The 16,743-nt window shown below is 34.4% G+C and overlaps 3 protein-coding genes across 8 annotated transcripts; 1 reads left to right on the top strand and 2 right to left on the bottom strand.

Annotated features, from left to right (window-relative positions):
* The first annotated feature begins 516 nt into the window (after positions 1-516).
* On the top strand, positions 517-4,383 carry LOC105787752 (O-fucosyltransferase 39). 5 transcript variants are annotated; one of them, XM_012614310.2, is made up of 11 exons: positions 517-929; positions 1,573-1,635; positions 1,745-1,829; positions 1,955-2,025; positions 2,107-2,195; positions 2,293-2,496; positions 2,601-2,871; positions 2,974-3,201; positions 3,286-3,483; positions 3,573-3,804; positions 4,337-4,383. In XM_012614310.2, the coding sequence occupies exons 1-10, from the start codon at positions 792-794 to the stop codon at positions 3,780-3,782; spliced, it is 1,557 nt and encodes a 518-aa protein (XP_012469764.1). In that variant the 5' UTR covers positions 517-791; the 3' UTR covers positions 3,783-3,804; positions 4,337-4,383. The 5 variants fall into 5 exon arrangements, with proteins under 5 accessions (XP_012469764.1, XP_012469763.1, XP_012469762.1 ...); XM_012614309.2 differs by having other exon boundaries at positions 4,088-4,383; XM_012614308.2 differs by having other exon boundaries at positions 3,959-4,383.
* Positions 4,384-4,986: 603 nt separating this feature from the next.
* LOC105787750 (mechanosensitive ion channel protein 2, chloroplastic) lies at positions 4,987-12,121 on the bottom strand. Of its 2 annotated transcripts, XM_012614300.2 has the most exons (14): positions 11,965-12,121; positions 11,363-11,581; positions 11,205-11,264; positions 10,034-10,197; positions 9,584-9,707; positions 9,382-9,479; positions 9,149-9,262; positions 8,697-8,757; positions 8,287-8,436; positions 7,251-7,361; positions 6,919-7,086; positions 6,699-6,812; positions 6,423-6,479; positions 4,987-6,056 (listed from the first exon to the last, which is right to left on the bottom strand). In XM_012614300.2, the coding sequence occupies exons 2-14, from the start codon at positions 11,438-11,440 to the stop codon at positions 5,232-5,234; spliced, it is 2,124 nt and encodes a 707-aa protein (XP_012469754.1). In that variant the 5' UTR covers positions 11,441-11,581; positions 11,965-12,121; the 3' UTR covers positions 4,987-5,231. The 2 variants fall into 2 exon arrangements, with proteins under 2 accessions (XP_012469754.1, XP_052480937.1); XM_052624977.1 differs by lacking the exon at positions 11,363-11,581 and having other exon boundaries at positions 11,965-12,039.
* A 1,854-nt stretch (positions 12,122-13,975) lies between these two features.
* On the bottom strand, positions 13,976-15,458 carry LOC105787753 (uncharacterized protein At4g38062). Its single transcript, XM_012614311.2, has 2 exons — positions 15,364-15,458; positions 13,976-15,129 (listed from the first exon to the last, which is right to left on the bottom strand). The coding sequence occupies exon 2, from the start codon at positions 15,119-15,121 to the stop codon at positions 13,976-13,978; it is 1,146 nt and encodes a 381-aa protein (XP_012469765.1). The 5' UTR covers positions 15,122-15,129; positions 15,364-15,458.
* Positions 15,459-16,743: the final 1,285 nt, after the last annotated feature.

The following is a 16,743-nucleotide window of genomic DNA, read 5'->3' as shown; positions in this document are numbered from 1 at the left end:
TAGAGATTAAAGTTGACCAAATTAAAGCATAAGGACTAAAACGACAACTTACACATAGTTCATAGACTAATAGACGGATTTAACCATTTTAGACAAAACTAAAAAAAAAATTTATTAAGAAACATTGGGGCCCCCATTTCATGATATCACAGCTTCCATCCGTAATCATACATAAACCTTAAAGGCTTCAACAGTTTTCAAGTCTCAGTGTCGGTGGTCTAATTTTTATAATCACAGTTTTAAATCAAAAAAAGACGAAAACTTTAATCTAAAAACTTTAACAAAAAAAGCCCATCACCTTACCTTACTGTTTAATTTTTTTCACAACCCTCTAAACCAAAAAAAATTATGAAAAAAAAGGTTTTAAAGATTCTAAATTTATCATTAGTCATGTCCAAAAAATAAATTTACCTATTTTTTTTTCATGCACAAGCATAAAAAGCTTTAAGCTTTTCCTTTTTTTAATCTATTGTTTGTTTTTTCTGAAAGGGACCCTTTATAAAGGACACAGTTTTCCATAATCAAAGCTATACAGGTGTCCAGAAAATGAAAGAAAGTTAAGAGAGAAAAAGAAAAAAAGAAACAGAAAAAGATGAGAGAATTCATGTGATGTTGGGGGTGCTTTGATTTGAGCTTTTTATTGGTTGTTGATTAGATTTTGTTTGTGTTGCTTGTTTTAGTGGTGTTATCACTATCAAGCAAGCTATATCAACAAAGAATAAATCCAAAAAAAAAAAAACTGAGGGAAAGTGATCATCTTGGAGATCTGGGTTCTTTTTTTTCAGCTTTTAATGGAAAAAATGATGAGGTTTCAGTATAAGCCTGTTAGAAGACAAGAAGCCATTGTTGGGTTGTTTGTGTTGCTTTTCCCAGTTCTTTTGCCTTGTTTTTTTGCTTCATTCAGCCATGCTTCCCCTTCAACATTCTTGGTACGTTCCTCTATACATATACATATATATGTATATAGCTTAGTAGAATTTTCTTTTTTGTATGGAAAAATGGGTTCCTGGTTCTCAGTTTCTTCGTGGAAAATTTCATGGAAATGAGAAATAAAAAGTTTGCAGTTCATTAAAAATGTAAAGTTAAGGGTTTGTTTTGAGTATATTTTGCCGACAATGGTTCAAGTGTGTCTGGTAATTATATTGCTTTAATGAAAATTATGCCAAAACTAGAATTTTTTTTTTGTCTTGGTAGGTAATATATTAGTTAATTTGCTTGAACTGGAAAAAAATTGAAAAATAATGTCCACCAATTCAGCTTTTCTTCATTTCTTGTAAATTTTTCTTTAGCCTTTGCAAGTGTTTTTCAGTTAAATTAAGCATCTTCTCCCACAAAATTCACAAATTTATATATATATATGTGTGTGTGTATGTGTATATATATAAAAGTTAATAGTTTTACCAGCTCTTTATGCAGAGTTCTTCCATTAGTTTATTGATAATATAGTGATAGTGTTCGTAAATTTCTCTTTGGGGAGGAAATGGAACTTTAAATTTATCTGGTTTGTTGAATTATTGCTTTGGCTATGAAAGGAAATTAATTGATTGTGCTGCCCTTTGATGTTTGTTGCAGGAGTGGAGTGTTCCGAAACCTCGACATTTACAGTTACTCTCGAGTGCCTTACAACGTGAAAGTGTGAGAATGTTCGCGTGCCTGCGTATATGCATATGTTGTGATTTTCCTTTTATGACTCTATGTTGACTGGTGATTTTGATGTTTGATTTACTTTTGTGTTTGTATTCAGTCTGATGGAGAACCGACTGATCTTTGGGCTCCTTTGGCTGACCAAGGGTGGAGACCATGTCTTGGTGGATCCGTAAACGCCCCACGTGAGTGACAAAATTTTCAAGTTTTGGTTTGTTTTTTATTGTTGGTATTCCGTGTTACGAGACTTGTGTTTGCGGTGTTAATGATACATTTTCTTGGATTTTTGGTCTTTGATTACTTTGAGCAGCGTTGCCCCAGAAATCTGAAGGATATCTTCAGGTCTTTCTTGATGGAGGGCTTAACCAGCAAAGAATGGGGGTAGGTCCTCATTCAAGTGCTTTACAATTATGAAACATTCGATGATTCTAGTTTTACTAAACATTTCCTTTTTGTTTCTAGATATGTGATGCGGTTGCCGTTGCTAAAATATTGAATGCAACACTTGTGATCCCGTATCTCGAAGTAAATCCGGTTTGGCAAGATTCAAGGTACTTTTATATGGAAGGGAATCATCCTTTCAAGTTCTTATTCTAAGTGGAAATTTTCTAGTTTTTGCCCGGTTTAAGTAAAATATTTTCCCTGCAGCTCATTCATGGATATATTTGATGTGGATCACTTTATTAATGTATTGAAGGATGACATATCGATTGTCAAAGAACTACCTGATGATTTCTCTTGGAGCACAAGAGAGTATTATGCCACTGCTATTCGACCAACCCGAATTAAACGAGCACCTGTTCATGCATCTGCAAACTGGTACCTCGAGAATGTCTTGCCTGTACTTCAGAGGTTAGTTAGCAACTCGAACCATTTGATTCGAACAGACATTTTAGTCGCTTTTGACAGTTTCCGGACATATCATAGTTCTCACTCTTGTTCTGTTTTTTTAACAGCAATGGGATTGCTGCAATTTCTCCGTTTTCTCACCGTTTGTCTTTCAACAACTTGCCGAGTGAAATCCAGAAGCTACGTTGTAAAGTCAACTTTAAAGCACTTGTTTTTGTTCCGCACATTCGAGCACTTGGAGATGCCCTTGTCCATCGCCTAAGGTATCCTCCTACTGAAAGTCAACCACTTATTACCGATGATCTCACTGGGACCACTGATCGAAATGTTAAACAAATGCCACAGAAATTTGTAGTGGTACACCTTCGGTTTGATAAGGTATATATCCTGCTTATACCATAGATTAAGGTCCTTGTATTTTAACTATGACATTGTTTATATATATAGGATTTAGTTTGAATGATCATCATTTTAATGCAGGATATGGCGGCTCATTCGGCCTGTGATTTCGGTGGGGGTAAAGCTGAAAAACTGGCTTTGGCCAAGTACCGACAAAGGATTTGGGGAGGGAGGGTTCTCAATTCTCAGTTTACCGATGAAGAGTTGAGAAGTCAAGGTCGTTGTCCGTTGACTCCTGAAGAAATTGGACTGTTGCTAGCAGCTTTGGGTTTTGATAATAGTACCCGTCTTTATCTTGCTTCCCACAAGGTCCTTTGTCTTAAAAATTTTGGTTTTGCAAACTTTTCCAAATATATTGTTTCTCGACGATGTATTCATTGCCGTATATTTCAGGTATATGGCGGGGAAGCTAGGATTTCCACCTTACGAGATCAATTCCCGAAGATGGAAAGCAAAAAGAGCCTTGCCTCTTCAGAGGAAAGGGTCCTTATAAAAGGAAAAGCTTCGTTGTTAGCAGCAGTTGATTACTATGTTGGTATGCATAGTGATATCTTTGTCTCGGCCTCTCCTGGGAATATGCACAATGCATTGGTGAGTATTACCGGTTTTAATGCAGTCTACATGATAGTATATCTAAACCCGGACATACTTATAATATACAGTTCCAATGATACAAACAGGTCGGACACCGAACTTTCGAGAACCTGAAGACCATAAGACCAAACATGCCATTGTTAGGGCAACTCTTCCTTAACAAAAACATTACTTGGTTGGAATTCCGTCAAGCAGTGGTGGAAGGTCATCAAAACAGACAAGGTCAACTCCGGTTAAGGAAACCGAAACAATCCATATATACATATCCGGCTCCGGATTGTATGTGCCAAGCTTAAATCCCTAAACCTCATTTTATAGGTATGCCAAGTTTACGCTTACTATATTTTATTGATTTCATTACTGCAACTATTAATTGTGGCTTGTATTATTGGTATCATAAATAAGAAGCAATCCCATTTCTCTCATCAATAATAAGTATAACATCCTACTGTTCTTAGTTGGTATCGTGTAGCGTATCAAGTCGACTGTGGTATCGAGAATGGTGTTGTTTAGCATTAAATTTTTGCGGATTGTATTGAGTATGGACCGCAGAGTGGGGGTATGGAACGTATAAATCATCTCGGTTTTGTTCGTTGCATAGGTCTGCCGGTGAAGCCGTCTGTACAACTCATTTTCGTGTTGATTATTACGAGAAACATTGATGTATTGTGGAGGAGATTTTGAGTGTTTACTTTGTAGTTTGCAACATTATATTTGATTTTTTTTTTTTGAAATAATATATTTGGTTTTGATATAGAAGTAATTGAGTGTAAATCTAAAGATGGTCTTGTTGTCGTACAATGGAAGAAATCGTTCATGCTGAAGAAAGGAAGTTTACTTGTGCTTGCAGGTTACTTGAATTCAATGCTAAAAAACATCATCATCCATCCAAGCTTTTACTGAATCCAATTCAGAATTATTGGGTATCAATCGATTCGTTTCGAAGTAGATCATTATCTGGATTTTTTGATTTATCTAATTTTGGATTCCTAAATTTATCTAAAATTTTGAATATGTTTAATCAAGACTGAATTATGTATTATTATCAGTTGGATATTTAAAAATTTCTAATCATTTTTCGAATATCAAAATAAAAAATCAAGATTATAAGATGAATTTGATATCTGAATTCGAAATGAAAAATAATCTTAAATTACGTATATCCGAATTTGCAATCTTGATTGCCGTAGATCAATTGGACCCTAAAATTAAAGCTAGGCTGCCCCAGAAGTGTAAATAAAATATTGATATTCGTAAATTTTGAGTTTGATTCAAAAAAATTAATTCAATAAATACGAAATTAAGCTCAAACAACTTGACCTATAATTTGAATTAATTCAAGCTTAATAATGCTCAACTTGAACGATTTGCAAACTTTATTATCGAACCTAACTTAAACTTGAACTGGAATACATTTTAAGCCAAACCCAAACTTAAAAATAAATAATCAATCAACCCTTTCAAGCTCGGCTTGAGTTGATTACACCTCAGGCCGCCCAATTTAACAATTCTAATCATATTATATGCATTAAGTTACATAAATTTTTACATAAATAACTTGGAACAAATGACATATTTAACCATAGCTTTCAAGATAAAACATGCTACATTTTAATACATTTTAAGAGTAATAATAAAAGAGTGAAGATATACATGTATGGTGAAAGAAAGCCTCAGTGGAAGTGTCAAGTGTCCATCAAATGCAAGTTGTGAGCTCTGGGGATTAGTGGTTAGCTTTCAATATATCACTGATCATCGGGGTTACCAGATGTGGGCCGGATCTGACCGCCTTTCTTGTCTTCAGCACTTGATCCGGTTCCATTTCGGCTTGTGAAAGCCAACTCTTTTGCTTCTGATGCGTGCGGAGTCATCTCTTCATCGATAGGTAGTGTTCTCTTCGAGCCCTCTAATGCAACACCGAGAACTATATTTTCCTCTAAGGCAGAGACTGGCAACTTCTCGCCTTCCGGTTTTGATTGAAACGGTTCTCGTAATCCACCTGCTTTGTCAATCCCACTTTCCGTCGTGGAAACAGAAGGCCTAACAACTTTCTGTTGCTTGTCGGAAACTCTTTTGTTATCCAGAACCTTTTGGTCGGGACTAGATGTTTCTGCAGCATTAGAACTTGTCTTCTGGGTTGATTTTGATGGTGGTTTAACTTTATCATCTGTCTTGGGATGTGATGTTGATTCAAAAGAAGCATTAGAGGCTTTGGTTTCAGAATTTGGACTTTCTACAACCTTGGCATCTGCTTTGGATTTGGAATCAGGCTTTGGTGTTGCTCCGGCCTTGTTGTCTGCAGCAGGCCTTACTGTGGTTTTACTGTCTTGTTCTCCGGCTGGTTGTGCAGACCGGCCTTTTGTTCTATCCTCACCACTGGTCTTGTAAGCGGGTTCGATCAGTAACAGAGGCCTGTTAGATGACACTCCACCATGGTTATAGATTGAGTCTGCAAATGGTACATTTTCCAACTCGGAATCACCAACTACTTTCTGCACAGTTCGAATTGGTGTGGCAAGTCGGGCACGGTGATGGCTGATGACTCTAAGGAGATCTAAAAGTATAGCTTCCTGCTCATCGACCATAAAATCTAGTTACATATCCAGTATCAAACTTAATGGAAACCACTTTCACAAACAGGGAATATAAATTGAACATAATTGAAAGGCTTCATTTTCATAAGATTAACAACATAAGTTCATTCTAACAAGTAACTTTTCTTAGCATGCTTTACTACAGTTTGTCTACTACAGTTTGTCGCTTCAATTTCATAAGATAAGTTCAGGTGAACGGTGAATATGGTATAGATTCATTTCACTTCTACCAAGTTACAAGTAACTTTTCTTATCATTTATGCACTAAACACCCTGAAATTGACTTGCAGAGGTCACATTCATCATTGAAAGGCATAAATCTTAATAGAGATATCCTCTTACCTTGACACATAGGTATTCTTCAAGGTGGGAAGTCTTCACAAAACAGGACACCAATATCTGTCAAATAAGAAAGGAGGAAAAATAAATTGGCAAATATTAGATAACATACAACATACACGCGCAGACACGCAAAAAAAATAGGATGAGGCAAATTCTTTTACTGTTCCTTCTTGTCATTGCTTATAGAAAATCTATCAAAGATATGACTGAAAAACAACGCAAGTAGTCATTCGAAGAAGAATGATTTCATAAGAAGGTCAGACGTTGAACACGAACCAAAAGGGCCTGATTTTCAGGGCTGACATTCTCCAGAAATACTCTTCTGTGCAATCTCTGCTGCTCAACCTGAGGATTCTTAGCCAATACCTTGCGCATGTCGGCAACAATATTCTGCACAAACAAAAGGGACCCAAAAGGAATTTTAAAAATTTGAAAATGAAAATTTAATTATGCAAATCTGAAATAGAGCTTTTGACAGTTTTGGAGAAGTCCTTACATTAATCTTATGGACATCCAAGTGACTGATGGCCAGGTGAGTTTTAATGCGCCAATGAGTTTTCTGACTGAGATTTCTCACAACATTTACTGTAAATTTGTGGTTTGGAATGTGAACTGCTTCACGATCCTCCCCTCTTATTATTGTTGGTGACCACCAACCAACATGCTGTATATGTAAAAAAATCAAGACCCATATAAGAAAACCCGCAGATGAAGAATGTTGTTGTCCCAGTTTACTAAGGGAATCACATCATTAGAAACCATTTGAAGTCTAATACAAACACAGCTCCGCCTTTTACTCTAAAACAGAGACAGGGCTCAAATACAAACCTCAACAGTACCAGAAACTTCATATCCCTCTATCTTTGTTTGAATCCATTCATTCACGACAAAAGGTCGAGTCGCATGAATCATTGCACTTGAGAGAAAATTTGTGAATATCTACAACAAATAACAAACTGTTAAACTCTGAGAAAGTGCATACGCGGGTTCAGATAAAAAAGGGTTCAAGAAAAGTCCAGATAGAACAAGAAAAATTTAGGATTTGATTTAGGAGAAATAAGCATCAACTTTATGTTCCCTTAGGTTCAAAGTTGAGGTATCTTTCCTTGTTTTTGGGGGTTTATTTCTGGAGCATTCTAATAATTTCCAAATTAGCTGGAAAATCTCACAATTTGAGTCTAATGGGGTTTTCCCTTGTTTTTGGGGGTTTATTTCAGGAGCATTCTAATAATTTCCAAATTAGCTGGAAAATCTCACAATTTGAGTCTAACGGGGTTTCTTCTAGGGTTCCCTTCTTATTAAGAGATCAAAATTTCCAGTGTCCCAACTTATTCAGGGATGTTATTGATGCATGATCAGCTTATATTACCTTTTGATTGTATGAAGCAATTGTTAACTGTAGTTGTGAACTGTTATATTTATCTTCTTCCTCCTATACCTGTTTCTAGCATTTTCAGATTTACAACCAGCCCTAGATCAGTCTCTCAAATCTATCAAACCTTAACCAAAGTCAACACCAAAGAAACCTCCAAGCTTCAATTGCAACCATAAATCATTGCTCCCTTTTATTAGTTTTTCCCCTCAAAGCTGAGTTCCTTTCTAAACAAACCTGTAGGCCTAACCATTTTCTTTCATTCAATTAAATCCTATAATCACATGTTCTTGCCTATAACATAACAAGATTTTCAAAAATTCATAGAACCCTATATATATGTCCTATATCATCGATATATTCTTGATGAACTGCAACTTTTTTTTTTGGCCAGAGATAACTGCAGTTAACATGAAGTAGCAACAGAGAATGTGCATCATAGGAAAGCTATAAATTGAAATGAACCAGTATGAAAATGATCTTTAGGTGTACCTCACGGCCAGCAAGAGTCAGCAAAACTGTCCCTAGACCTCCAGCAGTGAGCCACCTCTGAGTAGAGAATCCCAACAACTCCATGAACAATGACACAGCAGCAACCCAAACTGCAGAATATAGAGCTTTCCCTGCAAACTGGAAACCCATCTGCCAGAAACACAAGGTAAGTTTAAGAATTAGTAAAAAGGATCACAACTGCAAAGCTGGCTGCTTGAATAACAACAAGAAAAGCATGTAAATGAAATTTAATGAAAGAGAACCAATCACTGATTTGTGTTACAGGTCTCTCAGCCTCTTTCATTAGAGTGACAATTCATATGCACTTCTGGCTTTAGTAATAAACAATAGCAATCACATGACTATTAGTAATTAATAGCATTGCTTTATGATAGAGCAATCAAACCAACATTTCTCGTATCACTGGTCTCACTCGTCTCCATGAAGAATTTCTGCGTTTGTTGAATCGTGCTGCATAAAAGTATTTTAACCATGTTTAGTACCATGGAAACAACAGTCATGGAGCATAACAATGAGGAAAAATTATTAACATAAAGAAATCAGTTTCAGAAGAAAAATGTTCTGAAATTTTATAAATACAATACATTTCCTGTTCACACTAGCCATAGATATGTGCTACATGTCTTCTAGCTTCTAAGAAATTATTACGCTTTTCATTAGATTATTTTGGATACCACATTTAAAGTGAACAAGCTGGGACCATATTTCACAAATAAAATTGTTGATGAGCTCACCAGCAACAATGCAATGCTAGCCTGTTTATATTACACCATATTATAAGCCAGTGAACATCCTCATCAAGCATTTTATTTAGGAAATAGAAAGGAGAATGGATGCTTACCTCGATAAGCAATATGCAAAGGCCAGCACAGTCGACAATGACTGTACAAAATTCAAAAGCCGTTGCTTAACCAATTGGCTGGCTTCTGTAGGGAGAACCAATGGATCCAGCGTTCTGCAAGAATTTCGGCAATAACATGCATGCAAATTGAACAGTTGGAGACTAGATTTTGCATTTTATAACAGAAAAATGTAGAGATCCTTTTGCACTTAAACGAGACATGATTTTGACACCTGCATATGAGGATTGCACCAGTCCACAGCAGCAAAGGTTGAATATAAGAAGTTGTAATGTAATGGGTTCTGCTCTTCTTCCAGCTATTATCACTCCTCTGCAGGTACTCATAAAACATTAGTTAATGCATTGATCCAACTCATATGTATTTGAACCATGGTAAATAACAGAATAGAGAGGAACCTAGAGATGTGAACTTACATGAAGAAGTAAGCTTCTACTATGTTGCATAAGTGGCACAACACCACATACGGCAAAAATAATAATGCCTACTGCTGGAGCCAACTTAAATACAAGAGGACTATCTTGTAAAATATTATATGACCTGCATGATACAAAGGGCTTAATCTTAAATGCATAAAAATCATACAGTTAATAAAAATAGAGACAGCACCCAAAAGCAGCAGTACTGTTTTAAGGACAATATGTTCCTAATATGAACATGAGGCCCCAGGAAAAATAAATAAATTAGCTAAAGAAGGAAAACATAAAGTACTCTTAGAACTTAAACCCAAATAAAAATTAATACTATGTATGCTGAACTAATAAGAGAACAAATTTATCTGTACGGAAAAGATAACCACTCTAACAATCCTGAAGTTCAGTATAACAAATATGGCAAGCAGATCACCAAAGAAGGGAAAAAAGAACCTTGTCAATGCAATAGAGGCAGCTTTTACCACAGGAAGTTCAAATACTTTGCCTGGTACTTGAAAAGCATGACACCTAAAGGCATTGTTTCTGTATGGAACTGAATGTATTGGCCTGTACAAACTGTTGGAGAGCCGAATTCTCCAAGAATCCTGCTGCTGGAACTATGGCAAGAAAGATAAGACGAAGAATAAAGATTCCTCGAACATCATAAAGAACATTAAATTGTTGCTAATGCTATTAAATTGAAAGAATTAACTCCAGGCCACCTTCTGAAGGGCCACAAAGCAGTTCATAGCTCAGTAGTCATACAATTGCAAATCACTAATATAGACAAAGCAAAAGATTTCAGCTTATTAGAGTCTACAGGGATGAGTAATATTTAAATGAAAATTTAAAAGAACATAAATCTAGCCTTTAGGTCCAAGGTAATCTGGTGACATGGTACAATACTGCAACAATAAATGTTGAGTGATTGGGAGATTGAAAATAGATCTATTATCTGTTAGTATGGATGAAAAATAGCATACAAACAACACTTCGTGAGACAGTTTCTGTGCAGTTTAAGACAATGATATTGACAAGAAAAAGCTATCATATGATGTCCATGTGCAAAAGTAATGCATTCATAATAAACTTGGCTCAATCAAATTCCAGACAAACCACAAATAGGAAGACAATAATGCTAAGAAAATTAAAGCAAAAAACCCTGGCATGATATTGTAAATAAGCATGCACTTATCAAAGTGATATGGTTTTTTAGTTTGGACTATCCAATATCCATACATAATCACAGTTAAGTAATAGCAGAGAAAGGTTAACATATACTCCAAATCCCTGCACTCTTCACAAAATTGAAATGTAATCTCTCTACTTTTATTTCCAAGAATTTAGTCTCTATACTTTCATATTTCAAAATTTAGGTCCAATTGTTAATTACATTAAAATTTTTCTGTTAAATTCGCTGGTGTAATATTTTGAAATTAAAAAAAAAAATACTCAATAGCCATGTAAAAAAGATGACGGGTAACAAACCTGGGCTAAATTCTTTGAAATAAAAGTAAGAGACTAAATTCTATATATATGAAGAGTAAAAGGACTTGAAGCACATTTTAACAGTAGAGAAATACTATCCTAAACAAAGAAGATGTCTTAGAACTTGAAGTTATACCGAAGTGCTAGATGAGAGGGTGTCGCTCAATAAATTCAACCGCTGCCTTCCCAATACACCCTGGAAAAAGAAAAAGTGAGAAAAACACCAATATATAGAACAAAATGCCAAATAAAAAACAAAAGCTTCTCTTAGAAGTGAAGGAGCAAATCGTGTACCTTAAACTTTTTATTACATCCCTGGTTCCTGCAAAGTCCCAAATCATGGGACAATTGCAAAGAACCAGAAAGATACATTGTGGGAGTGAAGTCAATAGCTTGTAGGGCGTCACTAGTAGCATAAGATCATACTTTATTCCAACAACAGCTAATCTTAAAACTCAAATTTGGATATTAATAAAGCGAAACACTTATCCAAAATCCCAAAACTAAAGAAACCTGCCGGAGAAAAAAGAATTAAAAATTTGATGACGCAACAGAAAAGATAAGAACATAACTAATAACAACAACAAAATTTGGCCTGAAAGGCTGAAACCTAGAAAGAGTTTTATTTCGAAATTTTCAAGTTTCCAAAATTATGAGAATCCGATATACATACAATCAAGCAAAAAAGGGTTCAACAGTAAAACTTATTCCGATGAAAATAAACCAATATATAATTAAGAAAAACCAAATTTCTACTCACAGGCAAAGTATCGTAGCCGCCGAATTAACACGATTTTCTTTTTGAGAAAAAATTTCAAACAAAAAAAAAAAGATTCCAAGTGGAGAATTGAAACGAACATAAATCGAAAGGCTATGGAAATTGAAATGAGACTTACCTTGAAGAGAAAGAAACTACGACGGAACGGAGAATTTCAGGCCTCGAAAAAACAGAAAAACAAAAAAGCTGTTCACAGAAATTTCGAGACTGGAAAATAATTTGCACGGGCGGAATTTTATTATTATATTGTTATTTTTATTAAAGTGGTTAATATTTATCCACGTGGATTGCCACGCGGGCTTCTGTGGCGGCTCGTTAGTATTCCACCCCTTTAGGAGAAGAGATAAAATCAATCAATCAATCATTGTGTTTTTTTAGTTTTAAAATTTTACGCAACGTTTGGGCATCAAAACGGCGGTGGAAGGTTGCGTTTTGGTAATTTCAAGCGATCGAGAAGGTCTAATTCTGCCCTAAGTCTCTATATTTTTAAGACATTTGAACTTTAATCCTTCTACTTTTGGCTTCAAGAATTTAATATTTCTACTTGTTTTATTTAAAAAATTAATATCTAATTATTTGTTAAATTTAAATATGTGACATTTTAATGATTTAAAATTGCTAGGATAATTTATTAATTATTTTAAAATAATTCAGTTGGTTTATTAATGATATGTATTAATATGATTTAATGATTATATATTTAAAATGTTATTAACAGGGCTCTAATTCTTAAATAAGATAAGTGGAAGACAAAATTTCTGAAGTTAAAACCTAAAAGTAGAGGAACAGAACTTTAAAAATTCGAAGAGCGTAGGGTTTGAAGACACTATTAAACCAATGGAGGAACATGCGAAAATTTATTCCAAGATTCTTAAAATGCCGGAGTTTTAGGGATAAAGCAATTTTAGTCCCTAAATTGATAAATTTTCCCAATTTGATATTTGGAATTTTTTGTCCACATTAATTTTGGAATGTGACAATTTTTTCTAATTTCCAATTTGATCTTGAGTTTGCATTTTATTAAGGTCCGATGACGTGACTTTTTGAAAATAAAATTTAAATAAATTTATAGGTGATGACAAGGCATAAACTGAGTGTTACATCCGCACACCTTAATGAAATCTAAACTCAGAGATCAAATTGAAAAATTTTGCCAAGTTTCGGAAGGACCAAGGTGGCAAAATCATCAAGTATCGGTGGAATTTCAGAATTATCGCTAAAAACCTGAATCATATGTGGTAAATTGTTAGTCTTGTACAAATGCTATAATAATTCATGCATGAATCTGTCACAAGTGGATTGTTCCAGAAAACATAGTGAATAGGAAGAAATGGAAAAGAAAACCAATACCTTCTTACTTAAGCTACAGTTAGTTGAGCTGTGTTAATGGTGATCTTTCTTCAATAACCAAATGTTGTTTATTGGTTGCTGGAGAAAAAAGAATACTATTCTTGTTCTCTTTTAGAGAATCAAAGAGTTCGTCACTGTCAAGTGAATGCACTATCCTTCCCAAGAATCTCACCATCTCTACATCTTCAGCGGAGAACTTGCTGATCCTATCGCATAGACCCTCAATGAATCCAAATAAAATTTCCCTATCCGTTGTCAACTTCATGATGTCTTCAAGCAAATTTATCTTTTCACTCTTAAGCTCATCAATCAAAGCAATCAAGTTCTTCATTTCCAGTTGCTTTGCTTCCATTTCATCTTCAACAATCAATGCTAGCTGTTTTGAATCAGATAGGAACTTTTCTTGTGATAGCAGTTTCTCCTGTATATTCTGATTTGCAGAGCTAACTGCTTGCTTCTCTTGTTTTGTGCTCTTCTTCTTCTAGTGAAAGAAGAAGACTAGTCTTGTTCGCTTTTAGTGAGTCAAAGAGTTCATCGCTGCCTTTAAAATCTGAATGGTTATTGTCAAAAGCCTGCACTATCCTTTCCAAGAATCCCATTAGCTGTGCTTCTTCCCTGAAGAACTCAGTGATCCTGTCACCTATGCCCCCAATGAATCCAATCAAAATTTCCCTATCCATTGACAACTTCATGAAATATTCAAGCAAATTCGTCTTTTCACTCTTGAGATCATTAACCAAATCCTCTGATTTTCTCAGCCTTGCCTCCATCTGATCAATTTAATTCTTCATTTCTATATTCTTTGCTTTAAGTTCAGCTTCAACAGTCAATACTAGCTTGTTAGAACCAGAGAGGGACTTTTCTTGCAATAACAGTTTCTCCTGGATACTAGGAATGTCATCCTCCAACTCCTCAATCATTAACTTTTTCTCTTCAATTTCTAGCTCTGAGGAAAAGGAATTCAATGAGCTATCAAAAACTTCTTCCATTAACGATTCCTTGGAACCCAATAAATGTCTCTGAGTTGCAACTTCGTTTTCCCTTTGCAAATTCAAGCAGTCTAATCGTGACTTTGCGTCCTGGAATTCAGAAAAAATATTTCCAAACCGCATTTTGAGCTCTGAAATTTCAGTTTCCAGGTACTTTCTTCTAGTTTCTTCATGAGCCAAAACTTGGTTGCTCATTTTCAAACGGTTTTCAAGATCTCCCATAATCCAGATCTGAGAATCCAATCTTGTTTTCAGCAAAGAAACCTCATCAAGCAATGCAGATTTTTCTTGCTCCCACTCATGCTTACTCACCTTGAACTGGTCTAAAAGCTTTTCATGAGCTTCTTCTAGGTATTTGAACTGTTCCTTCTTCCATTTTAACTCATCTTCAACCTTCCTCCTGCCTTTTCCTACCTCATCCAACAAATCATCTCTTTCTCTCATCTCCTTCGTGTTTTCGGCCTTTTTCTTTGCTTCCAAACACTTATTCTGTGACACCGAGAGGTGAGCTTTTATAATCTCTGCCCTTAGCACATTAATTGTCTTCTCTAGATCTACATTCTTCTCATTTGCTTCATCTAAAGCCAATACCGTCAGTCCATTTTCCTGCTCCCATTTCTGATTCTTCTCATCGCGCTCAACTCTTAGCTTATCATTTGCACCATTCAAATGCTTGACAATCATTTCTTTGTCATATAGACTGTGTTTAAGATCTTCATTCGCTCGCTTCGCCACCGAGATTTCTTCTTCTTTTTCGAGAATTCGTTCCACCTGCTTCTCAATTTTTGAACTCGCTTCTTGGATATTTGTTAACAGCTCATTCTGGATTTTCTTCAAATTTTCACATAACTTGGATTTGCTTTTCAAATCTGGCTTTAGCTTCTCGTTCTCAACTTTTACTTCATCTAACTCTTCGTAGACCGTCTCCATTGCCATATTTTTTTCTGAAAATATGGTCCCAATCACATCCGTTTTGTAAAAAAACACAAATCTTTTAGCATTAAATAACTAAATTCCAAAAGGCACATAAGACAAAATTAAGAAAAAATTTCTTAAATTTGCAATGCAAAAATTAGTGATTAACCGCAAACAGCCAATAAAAACATGACTAAATATCAGTTTTCTCAGAAAACAAAAAGTAAAATAACGAGAAGGAGAAGAAAGATCCAGAAAAGTACCTGATTTTGTGCTTATAGATTCACCATCGGAAGATTATGAAAGGAAGAGAACAAAAATAGAAAAACGAGAGAGTTCGCCAAAAATAAAAAGGGCCGTTAAGAGAGAGCAGAGCGGGGTAGTGGGAATTTTCAAAAAGTTATGCAGGAGATTTGACGGCGTTAGCATGGACTCATTTTCCGTTTTGTCTCTTTCCTTTGGGATGTGGTCCCAATGGAAAATTTCTAATGAGAGTTGCCGTTAGGTAATGGAAGTCAAGCCCAATTGGGCTGGAAGCATTTTAACTGTTTTCTTTTGGGCCAAAACCATTTAGTTGTTTTATACCATCACTTTCAAAAATAATTAAAAAATAATCAATAGATTTAAAATTAAAATATTTTTATTTTAAAAAAATAAATTTGCTCTTACTTCACAATAGCTCCTGAACCCGGCTTCATCGTGCTTTTACATGGTACCAATATCATACATAGTTCATTAAATCCGGCTTTAAATATAGTTTTTAAGTTTTATTAATCTCGTTCAGATTTATAAACAACTAATCCAAACTTATTTAGATTTGTCCATATTATTTTTAAAAATTTTAATTATTATTTTTAATATTTACTAATTATATATATTTTAGTACCATTATATGTATATATATTCTTTTTTTATCAAGTTTAAATAAAATATTCTTTTTATCAAATTTTAACATAAACAATTTTACATATTTTTAATAGTTAGTATAATATATTTAATTTTCATATAATATAAATTACATGATATATAAAATAAATAAACATATTATCAACTTAAAAAATGGGTCAAATCTGATCAAACTAGGACTTTGAATATTGGAGTTTTGATCAAATCTGTACTTTAAATGTGCTTAATTTTCACTTAAACTCATTTTTTGAACCTAATATTTTGTCCAAACTCTCCTCAATTTCAAATAGTTATTTAAGTCTGGATAAATAACCCAACCTTTAAACTGAAACAAAATTACTATGTGTGCGTAAATAATATATAGAAGCTACATTGCATGTTAAGTGAATTATATAACAGTAGATTATGGCGTATCCACTACATGGATAGAAAATAAAATTATGTAATAAATATATTTATAAAAAATGTAAAAATAATAAATAAGTTTTGGTTGTCTTTGACTTGTGTGGAGCAATGATTAAAATTTTTGTTAGATACCAATTTAATACGGGTTCAAACCGTGTTACCTCTATTTCTCACCCTTAATATTGTATAAAAAAAAAAAAGAGGATTTTGGTGGAGGGAGAAATACAAATGTTAGAAGTTAAAAAGGCATGAGTTGTAAAGTGAAAATATTTTATTTTTGTTTAGTAAAAATTCAAAATAAATAATTTATTTATTTTATGATTTGACGTGAT

Source organism: Gossypium raimondii, chromosome 2 (assembly GCF_025698545.1).
Source record: "Gossypium raimondii isolate GPD5lz chromosome 2, ASM2569854v1, whole genome shotgun sequence".
Lineage (NCBI taxonomy): Eukaryota > Viridiplantae > Streptophyta > Magnoliopsida > Malvales > Malvaceae > Gossypium > Gossypium raimondii.
Note: the sequence above shows the minus strand (reverse complement) of the source record. Positions and strands in the feature narration are given on the sequence as shown.

Excerpts from the sequence above, each read along its gene's own strand:
- LOC105787752 (XM_012614310.2), top strand. The coding sequence starts at position 792 with ATGGAAAAAATGATGAGGTTTCAGTATAAGCCTGTTAGAAGACAAGAA. Across the intron at positions 1,636-1,744 it reads GTGCCTTACAACGTGAAAGT|TCTGATGGAGAACCGACTGA; the intron begins GTGAGAATGTTC and ends GTTTGTATTCAG. Across the intron at positions 3,484-3,572 it reads GGAATATGCACAATGCATTG|GTCGGACACCGAACTTTCGA; the intron begins GTGAGTATTACC and ends TGATACAAACAG.
- LOC105787750 (XM_012614300.2), bottom strand. The coding sequence starts at position 11,440 with ATGTATCTTTCTGGTTCTTTGCAATTGTCCCATGATTTGGGACTTTGC. Across the intron at positions 8,437-8,696 it reads AGACCAGTGATACGAGAAAT|ATGGGTTTCCAGTTTGCAGG; the intron begins GTTGGTTTGATT and ends TGTTTCTGGCAG. Across the intron at positions 7,087-7,250 it reads AAGTTTCTGGTACTGTTGAG|CATGTTGGTTGGTGGTCACC; the intron begins GTTTGTATTTGA and ends TTACATATACAG.
- LOC105787753 (XM_012614311.2), bottom strand. The coding sequence starts at position 15,121 with ATGGCAATGGAGACGGTCTACGAAGAGTTAGATGAAGTAAAAGTTGAG.